At 35.8% G+C, this 10,487-nt stretch overlaps 2 protein-coding genes across 2 annotated transcripts; one reads left to right on the top strand and one right to left on the bottom strand.

Annotated features, from left to right (window-relative positions):
* Positions 1–608: 608 nt before the first annotated feature.
* On the bottom strand, positions 609–1,514 carry LOC147563141 (uncharacterized). The gene has a single exon (XM_086655065.1). The coding sequence runs from the start codon at positions 1,512–1,514 to the stop codon at positions 609–611; it is 906 nt and encodes a 301-aa protein (XP_086511191.1).
* A 4,245-nt stretch (positions 1,515–5,759) lies between these two features.
* LOC147563140 (uncharacterized) lies at positions 5,760–7,398 on the top strand. The gene is made up of 5 exons (XM_086655033.1): positions 5,760–6,104; positions 6,186–6,219; positions 6,362–6,446; positions 7,031–7,113; positions 7,181–7,398. The coding sequence occupies exons 1-5, from the start codon at positions 5,760–5,762 to the stop codon at positions 7,396–7,398; spliced, it is 765 nt and encodes a 254-aa protein (XP_086511159.1).
* Positions 7,399–10,487: the final 3,089 nt, after the last annotated feature.

Below are 10,487 nucleotides of genomic sequence, written 5' to 3'. Positions count from 1 at the left end.
AAGCAATCAGTAAGTGGTGCCATAACTGTACTGAAATCCCGTATAAAAAGTCTGTAAAAAGAGGCCAAACCATTGAAACTACGAACTTCGGAAGGTGAGGATGGAATAGGCCACTCAGAAATAGCTCGGACTTTGGCGGGATCAACTTTCATACCGCTTTTACTTATAATGAATCCCAAAAATTAAACTTCATCCAAGAAGAAAAAACTTTTGGGAATATTCATGAATAGTGAGTTTTGTCTCATAACCTCAAAAACTGCTCGAATATGATCTAAGTGATCGTTTCTTGATTTACTAAAGATGAGTATATCATCGAAGTAAACGACTACAAATTTGTTCAAAAAAGGTTTAAGAATTTGATTCATGAAACGCATAAAAGTACTAGGAGCGTTAGAGAGGCCAAAAGGCATAACTAACCATTCATAAAGTCTTTCCTTTGTTTTGAATGCAGACTTCCATTCATCTCCTTCTCGAATCCTAATTTGGTGATAACCTGCTTTTAGATCAATTTTGGAAAAAATTGTAGCCCAGTTAGGTGATCAAGCATGTCCTCAAAACGAGGGATTGAGAAACCATACTTAATGGTAATTTTGTTGATAGCTCTACTGTCAACACACATACGCCATGTACCGAGTACCGTCTTTCTTTGGAACCAAAAGTGTCGGAACTGCACATGGACTAAGGCTTTCCCGAATAAAGCCCTTAGATAATAAATCTTCTACTTGTTCCTGGAGTAACTTATGTTCCTGAGGACTCATCTTGTGGTGAGGTAAATTCGGTAAATTAGCTCCCGGTATAAGATCAATTTGGTGTTGAATATCCCTTAAAGGTGGAAGAGAAGGTGGTGTGATGGAGGGTATAAGATCTTGGAATTCGTCAAGAAGGGGTTTAACGGATGGGTGTGGTGGTCGGTCGGTGGATGATGTGTCTTTGGTTGCTAGCAAGAAGTCGCGAAGTGGGGATGTTGGTGGTGCGGTTTCGGTAGGGGTAGGCGTCGGTGGTTGCTGTTTTGGCTGCTGTGGTGTTACGGTGGTGGTGGGTTTCGGTTGTTGTTGTTGGTGGTGATCGGTGATAGGTGACCCGTTGGGGAGGTGGAGCTGGTTCGGGGTGATGGTGTAGTCTCGGTGTGGTGTAGTGGATGGGACGTCGGTAGTTTTGTTGGCTTGCCGTGATGGTTCCGTGGTGGAAGTGTGAACCGAGAGATCGGTTTTCTCCGTTAACGGTAATAGTTTAAGGGTACGGTTAGACCAAGAAAACTCGAATATATTTGCCCGACAATGATATGTGGCGTCGACGTCAAAAATCCATGGTCTTCCGAAAATAAGATGACAATTGTCCATATCGACGACGTCACAACAAATTGAATCACGATAATAAGAGCCAATGGAGAACGGGAATGTGCATTGGGTTGTTACCGATAATTCCTTTTGATTAGAAATCCAACCAACTTTGTAAGGATTTGGGTGTTCAGTTGTAGGTAGTTGAAGAGCATTGACAAGTCGTTGAGAAATCATGTTCTCTTCACTACCATTATCGATGATGAAATCGCAGACTTTCTTGTTTATTGTAAGTCTTGATTTGAACACTTTATTCCTTTCTGGATGATTTGTTGGAAAAAAAATTCAGGATTTTGAAGGCTCATGATACCAGCTGATGTAGATTGTTGTGGAAGCGAAATAACATTGAAATCCATTACTAAAACTAAAGAAGAAACAAGAAATAACTAATGATAAACTAAAATAATTGTAAAGAAAGAAGATGCAATCAAGGGGTTTGTTTATAATTCAATTCAATGTCTTACAAGATAAACTGGACTTCTCTTATATAGAGATTATGCTTTCCTAATTAGACTCAAAGTGGGAAATAAGATAACTACTAATATTACTTTCCTTGATTGCTAATATTCCTAAACATAGAAACCCTAAATAATAAAATAGGAAACTTATAATAATATAACTTCTAGGCCGTTGGGCCTATAGTTGGACTAGCCGTGAGGCCCATAGGTGGATGGCCGCCATCATTAGAACTTGGTTACAATCCAAATAAAGAATTGCACAGGAAGGTGTTGTGATTGAGAGGATACAAGTATATTCAAAAAAATCCTTGACCACATAAAACCATATAGATTACAAATAACTTTAGGAAAGAATAACAGAAAGAGAGAGAGAGAAAGGATACCCCTAGAAATAAACCAAATGCGTTAAATTTACAAATAACTTTAAGAAACAGTAACAGAAAGAGAGAGAAAAGATAAACCCTAGAAATGAAGAAAATGCCCTAATTTGAGGGGAAAAAATGAAAATTATAAACTTCAGACTTGTGTTGTTGGGTTCAGGAAATTAAAAGAAAGCATCAAAAATACTGAGCAAAAATTAACCTAATGCAAGAAGAAAGGGAAGATGAAGAAGAAAAGAGATCAAATCAGCAAAATAATGAGCAACCGGGGCACTTGATCAAGCAATCTGAAGAGAAAAACTTACGAGTTTTCTCAAAATTTGAAGTACCCAATGACCTTTTCGAAATGCATACAGTAATGGTAGAATTACTTATGCTTAGAGGGGAAATGAAACGGAAATAGAATACGAGAAGATGATGGAAATGAAAGAGTTGGAAAGTAAAACGACAACTAAATGTAGGGTTTAAATAACCAATTCAAGAGGGATTAAAGAGTTGGGATTAGGGTAGAGACTAATTTGAGCATAATAGAATTTTTATTTATTTTTTCACATTGCCGTATATATTTTTGAATGTTTTACCTTAATCTGTTCCATTGAGATACACATTCTTTTGCATATGGTGTTCGACGTAACTGCTCGTATCATAAATTCATATTCATCGATCAACATTCAACAATGTTTAGAAATAAAACGAATTTAGTGAGCCCACGAGGATTTCTTGATCTAGATAAAATCATTAAATATATCCGACATAACATGCTTAACCTATGGTAATGTAACTACTTTTATGGAGTAGTATTTCTTTTAAATGTCATGATCAGGGCAGAGCCTATGCTTTGTTTCAACAACTTTCAATAGAATATTAGAAGTAATACTAAATAGGGGAATATAACATGAGCTTTCCCCGCTAGTGTACAATTAGGAATACACTTATAGACCTCTTATAATTACAAATTAGCCAAACTCATTTTTTTTTGTATTTAAAAGAACGAAAATAGCTTCATCGTCATTATACTCTTTTTTCTTCTTCTCATATCTCTATGTCTAACTTAACACTAACTTCGATATTCCCGTCATTTCTTAGTAAATTTGTAAGTTTAATTAATAAATTTTTGTAAATTTTTAAAAAATTTCGTTTATCATTGCAACTTGCATGTCATTATTTGAACATAGACGAGCTATATAATTAATAAAAAGAACAACGTATATCAAACTTAGATCCAAATTTAAAAGAAAAAAAATTAGTAGCACATAGTTATATATCTAATGTGCAATTGTATGAATTTAAGTCTATAGTGACATAAACGAAACCATAACTAATTAACAAAAACTAGTGTGACATTGATAGTTGTTATCAAACTTAGTTGTTGCATAAAAGAAAATAATGTTGAGAGACATAAAATTTAGAATTATGAAGAGACCATTAGGTTGTAGAGGTCTAATTTTATAATTAAATGTTGTTAAGATTCAAAGTCAAGAGAAATAGTATTAAGAGAAAGAAAAAAGAAGATAGGAAACAAAGAAGGAAAAAAGAAATGAGAAACAAGAGAAAAAGAGAGAGAAGAGAGGAGGCACAGAAGGAGTATAGCAAGGGAACCCAAGAGTGAGACTAAGGTCACGTTTGGATGAGCTTAAAGTCGGCTAAAAGCCGGCTTTTGGCTATTTTAAAAGTGCTTTTCAATTTGGTAATGATTGGATAAAAAAAGTAGGAACTTTTTATAAGCTATTAAAACACTTTTAGACGAAAAAGCCGAAGCTACAATTTGTAGCTTCGGGCTCATTGCTTTCTCGGGAAGCCACACAGAGTAAAATTCGGAAGGCTCAACAACCCAAAACAAAGTAGGGTTTTTATCCTTTTTTTCTCTCCCTCAAGAAACCTGCCGAAAAAGTACAAGAAAAAGAAACTCAGGTATGTTCTTTCTTTCTCTACCTCTTTATGATTCATTAATGCATGTACTTTTTCACTCTCTACATTGATTGATTGTACTACTACTTTCTCTCTCTCCTTTGATTGTTTTTATGTTTCTTCTCTCTCTTTTCTCCAAAATAATATACTGGTAATGACTTCTTTATATGAGGTAGAGAAAGAATTATGAAGAGACCATCATCTCTCCTCATTAATTGGTAAAGTACTATTTTCCTTCCCTCATTAATGGTCATCATCTCTCTACATTGCATATGTTTTAATTTTTTAATTATTCTTTATCTACATCAGGTATGTTTGTACTAGTAATTTCTTTTTTCATGTTATTCTTTGAGTTTTTAATTTAGTTAGACACAATTAAATCCGATTCATCGTATTCTAAACACTTATTGAACGTTAATTATCAACTGAAGATGGCGGGAACTAGCAATACAACTAGGGCACACTGGACTCATGAACTTCACAAAGTATTTGTTTACTTATGTTTAGAACAAGTACAAAAAGGTAACAGACCAGGGACACACTTGAACAAGGAAGGGTATCAAAATCTTTGCGATAAGTTTTCACCAAGACAAAGAAGTCATATGATAGAAAAAAAATGAAAAACCACTGGGATACCACAAAAGAATCTTGGAAGTTATGGCACAAGTTGATTAACAAAACAGGTTCTGGTTGGGATCCGATAACCGGTACAATATCTGTTGGAGATGATTTCTGGAATGATTTTATCAAGGTAAATTATTGTATTAAAATAATTTCAGTGGTTAATAATTTGTATTTTAATCTAATCTATATTCATCTTGACACAGACATACCCAAAGACTGTAGAATTTTGAGACTCGGGCCTAAAATTTGAAAAAGAACTCGACTATCTTTTTGGCGATACAACTGTTGTTGGCAACACGACATTCAATCCTAATTCTGGTGAAATGCCATCATTTCTTCAAAATTTAGAAGTAGAAACCCGAATAAATGCAGATATCCATGAAAGACGATCTACGGTTGCTACCCAAACTTATGAAACGCAACAACAATCTTCAGATGATGATTTTGTGTTAGAGACAAATGAAACTCAACGTGGTACTGGACAATCATTACAAGGTCAAAAGCGAAGAAGATTGTCTGGAGCCTCTAAGATCAGCAATTCAATGGAAAAACTAGTTGAGGCAGTTGAAAACAGGACTAAAAATACGGAAAAAGTGCATACAATTAAAGAATGCATTGACACACTAACCGGAATGGAAGATGCAAGAAGTGGATTGTATTTTGCGGTCGTAGAGAGTTTCATGGACAAAGATGTAAGGGAAGTGTTTATGTCGCTTCCACCTGAAGTTCGATTTGATTGGTTACAAAGGCGACACTGCAATTAGAAGATGATATTTCTTATTTAATTCATACAATTTAGATAAACTTTACTATACATTTCTAGCACCCAAGTTTGATTTTTTTTATTATTCAATTATATTTCTAGTTATTTATTGAAAGACGTTGAAACAATTTTCATATTAATATGTTATTTCGTCTTCGACAGAGTCAATGGATTCAGATGAAGAAAATGCTATTATTCTTGCAGCTGCTAGTGTGGCAGAGTATTATAGTCAGACATATATAATTAAGAATCCAGTTAGGAATCTATTTTAAGAGGGCATGCATACGTAATGGAACTCTTACATGGGCACCCTCAACCATGTCGTGATTTGTTGCGGATGGATCAACATGTGTTCATACGCTTATGCCACACACTTAGAGAAAACGGGTTTTTGAAGAACACAAGACATGTGTCCATTGAAGAGCAGATGGCAATATTTCTCATGACTATTGGTCATAACGAGAGAAATTCAATGATGTGCGACCGTTTTCAACACTCTGGAGAAACCATCAGTCGCCATTTCAATTCTGTTCTGGAAGCCATGGCCAAATTTGCAACTTTGATTATAAAGCCTCCTTCACTTGATGTCGTCCCCTCTCATATTCGTCATAATTCAATGTATTGGCTTTTCAAGGTAATAACTTTACTTAATCACTCTTATGTAAAATAATTTAACTTATGCTACCTAAAAATTTGAATTTCTTTTTAATTGTAGGATTGCATTGGAGCAATTGATGGGACACACATAAGTGCACACACAGGGACGGAACCAGGACTAGAAATCGAGGGGGGCCAATTTTTTTAATATTTATCGAGGGGTTCTAAGTCAACACTTGGTTGCTCGAGTGGTTGATAGTGTTGACATAAACTCTAAAATTCTGGAGGTTGCAGGTTCGATCCTTGAAGAAGGTGAAATTCATGATTTATTGAACTTGGGCTATCGCGCTTATCACATCTTTGATGAATCAATGTCATTGTAATGACTTTCGTAGTCACTCTCTAAAGAAAAAAAACTTGTTGGTCCTAAGAAGTACAATCGTTACAACGAACTACAATATAAGTTTTTGTCCATTTCATTTAAATTTTCCTTTCAAAACACTTAATAAAGAAAATTTTCCGGTGTAAAATTTTACTCCAATTGCAGAAAACATAATTGAACTATGAAAAACTTGTATATTTTCATGATCTTTTCATTTGTTTTAGAATTGATTAAGGGAAAAAAAATCAAAAAGCTTTAGTAAAAAGGATGCCTATGGAAATCGAACTCGGGTGCATCTGGTTGGCCAATCCACATAGCTACCATCCCACCGGATCTTCTTAAATGTTTTGTATTGACTTCAAATAGTATTAACCCAATATACTGGGGAGCCATTAGTAACATTTTTTTAAATAAAACCAGCCAAGGGGGGCCATGGCCCCCTTTGGCCTGCATGTGGATACGTCCCTGTGCACACATTCCTTTGGCAAAACAAGTACCTTTTAGAGGGAGGAAAGACCAATGCACACAAAATGTGATGGCAGTATGTTCTTTTGACATGAAGTTTACTTTTGTAATGGCAGGATGGGAGGAACATCTAATGATTGTCGAGTTCTGTTGGAAACAATAAATAACCCTTCAACAAATTTTCCTCATCCACCAACAGGTAATTTCTCAATTTGTATTTTTGTTTTTCACGACATAAACTTATCAGTAAATTTATCTTATCATAGGTAAATATTATGTGGTTGATGCTGGATATCCTAATATGAATGGTTATTTGGCTCCATATCGTGGTGTACGGTATCATCTTCCTGATTTTCGTCGTAGTGGTCAAGCAAGAAATCGAAAAGAATTGTTCAATCATCGTCATTCGTCACTACGTAGTGTTATAATGTTTTGGAAAGAGGTTGATCCATATGTGGCCTATCAGCATCTCCAATGCTTCTAAGACAAACTACCGTTAACAATAAGATGATGCCATTAACCCTCGCCACAATCAAAATTTGCAATATACCAACAAGAGATAAATAAATAAAATCACCACTGAAAGTTTCAAGAATCAAACTTCAAGGATAAATCAAGAAAAGAGCACTTGCACCAAGATAACGAATCAATATAAACTAATCAAAAGGGAGTGTCAAATAATCAAAACCCAAACAAGCTACAATGACAGTTCAAGATTGAAACCTCTCTCTGACCCACGATTTATCAAAACCATGAACTTACCACATTTAGGTCTTCAACTTTCAAGGATGCTACTTACTGATTCTACCCACAATTTCGTTCAAACTTTAACAATCTCTATAGATGAAAAAACAAGGTTTTGAAGAAAGCCCAAAAAAGTTTATATCCTACTAGATTTAGGTACTTACTACTGTTAATTTAACAGATATTTCCTAAACATAACAGTTATTAGTTTCAAACAAGTGATATTTAAAATAAAAGGATCTGGCCATTCAACAATAAACAGATAACTTCAGATTGAACTAAGAAAAAATCAGTTTGTGGAAATGGGGATTCATCTATAAGAAAGTTTGATAGAAAGGATTGAAATTAATGGATACCCTTGTTTTAGATTCGTGAGATTATGAGAGATTCCGTGAAGTAGAAGTTGAAAGCTTAGAGAGAGAAAGTTTGAAATTCGCAATTTTCAGATTGTGTGAGAGATGGATGGAGGGGTTAGGGTTAACTCCACTTTGACCGGTGCCTACATAGTTGGACGGTGCTAACAGGGAAAGGAGCAGTTGGACCTAGTGCTAATAGAGTTGGATGCTAACAGACTTTTGGCCCGGTGCCTTTAGAAGCACCCTTGTTAGTAGACATCACTTTAAGGGACCCTTCGGCGAAGGGACCATTTACTTCGTCAAAACTCGTCTGAATCTTAATTTCAAATGGCCAGCGCTTTGAGGAAAGCTAAATAGTTTCCGGGGTGTGAAGATTTGGTCAAAAATTGGTCAATTTTGTTTGACAATTTTATTTAGGGGGAAAGCAAAATACTTCTCCACCTCATCTCTCTCTCTCCACCTCACCTCACTCTCTCTCCACCTCACCTCTATCTTCTCCGATTAGGTCGCCTGCCGGAAAAATTTTCCGGCCGGCGACCATAAAAAAAAAAAATTTCACTCTCTCTCTCTCTCTCTAGAAACTCCGGCGAAGGGAAACCCCTTCGCCGGAGTTTCTAGAGAGAGTGTTTTTTTTTTATGGTCGCCGGCCGGAAAAATTTCCCGACCGGCGACCTAATCGAAGAAGATAAAGAGGTGAGGTGGAGAGAGAGTGAGGTGAGGTGGAGTGTTTTTCTTTATTTCCCCTTAAAGTTTATTTCCCCGGAAAATTTCTACATATTCCCTTTAAAATTTCACACCCCAGAAATTATTTAGCTTTCCCCAAAGCGCTGGCCTTTCGAATACAGGCGAAGCAGTTTGATTCCGACCAAGGGGCCTTCTCTTCGCCGGAACTACAACAGAGAGAAGAAAGACAGGGAGAGAGTGAAGAGAAAAAGAGAATCGGATGGATAGAGAAGTAAGAGACACAAACTAATTTTGACAAACTTTACCATCTAAAAAGTAACGACGTCTTTTTTCTTTACGACATATTTTCTTTGGAAGCCAAACCGGACTGCTGTACGGTTTGGTGGCTTCGCGTTGGACTTAAGAGCATTATTTGAGATTTTACCACATAAATTTTTGGTTGCATTACTGTTTTTGTTGATGAGGTTATCTTACTTAACAATAAAATAAATTGAATACCAATCTTATTTTCTATTTATTAATTAAGTTATCCAATTATCTGTGAATAAAAAAAAACTAATTGGGATTATGGAAATGTTTATTGATGATTACATAAAAAGTAGGTCCAAAGAATAGGATAAGAAATAAAATAGTAAAACATACTCCACCACATGTACATGATTCAGGGTTCTCTACTGGAGGACGAGGGTAATCACCAAGGCTATCTATGAAGCTTGAGAAACTCAACATGTTCTCTTCTTCCTCTTCAAAATTCCACCCATTCTTTATAAACCCTAGATAAAGCTTTAAATATGTTGTAACTAAAGGAGGATATGTAGTGGTAGAGGTGGTGCTTGAAAATAATGAACATTCATCCCTATAGTTTTGACAAGTGGTTAAAATAGATTTAGCACGATCACGAAAATGATGAGAAACAAATTTTTGGAAATGATTTGGTGGCTCATCAAGAACATTCAACATTATTTGACAACTTGATTCGAATGCTTTTGCATTATATTCGACACAAATTTTTGTTTTAAATAAGGCTTGAATCGATGCAAGAACGTTGAGTAGGGACGATTCGACCGGATTCTACGGCTTCTCCTCCGTTCCTTCAATAACCCTAATGAAACTCCATTCACTCCTGCCTTGATAATGCAAATTTGGGTTCACACCCAAATCTAATGAAGTGTAAAATCTCATGGAAAATCTTGGCCGGCGAATAGGGTAATCAAAAGGTAAATAAATGTCGAAAAAGAAAAGATCCTCTTGGTAAGGAGTACTTGATGGACCTATAATGACAGCTCTAAGGATATCGATTCTTTTCTCGTAAGCTCTAACATAAATTGAATCCGAAAGATTTTCTTCTAGAATCTCCCAGTCTCTCATTATCCTCTCTTTTGTTTTGTTACTATATTTTATTCCCTTCTTACCGTACTTATAGTAATGATGATCTTTTACATCATGGTCGGTCTCTTCTGCACAAATTATTTGGAAGTGCTTGAATTTGTGGTTCTCTTGTGTTGCTCTATCACCAAGATTTGGGGTCTTGGTTTCACATACCATCATCCTATCTTGTTTCAATTGATTTTCCATTCCTCACTCGATTACTGCCTTCTTCTTCTACTACTGAAGACCTACCTACCCACCCACCATCTAAGTCGATATATATATAGAGAGAGAGAGAGAAGAGAGAGAGAGTATAGATGTGGATGGACAATCAAATCAACTATCCTAATTTAGTGGGATTCGGATTTGTCTGGGTCAATCACCTTCTTAATTTAGTGGGATTCCGATTTGTTTGGGTTAA

The sequence above is a fragment of the Eschscholzia californica genome, unplaced genomic scaffold (genome assembly GCF_041429995.1).
Source record: "Eschscholzia californica isolate CP2 unplaced genomic scaffold, dmEscCali1.0.p SCAF_1, whole genome shotgun sequence".
Classification (NCBI taxonomy): domain Eukaryota; kingdom Viridiplantae; phylum Streptophyta; class Magnoliopsida; order Ranunculales; family Papaveraceae; genus Eschscholzia; species Eschscholzia californica.
Note: the sequence above shows the minus strand (reverse complement) of the source record. Positions and strands in the feature narration are given on the sequence as shown.

Bases quoted from the DNA above. Each gene is read 5' to 3' on its own strand.
- LOC147563141 (XM_086655065.1), bottom strand. From the start codon at position 1,514: ATGATTTCTCAACGACTTGTCAATGCTCTTCAACTACCTACAACTGAA.
- LOC147563140 (XM_086655033.1), top strand. From the start codon at position 5,760: ATGGAACTCTTACATGGGCACCCTCAACCATGTCGTGATTTGTTGCGG. The intron at 6,447-7,030 runs GTAATGACTTTC...TTGTAATGGCAG, and splicing joins TTTGATGAATCAATGTCATT to GATGGGAGGAACATCTAATG. The intron at 7,114-7,180 runs GTAATTTCTCAA...ATCTTATCATAG, and splicing joins TTTTCCTCATCCACCAACAG to GTAAATATTATGTGGTTGAT.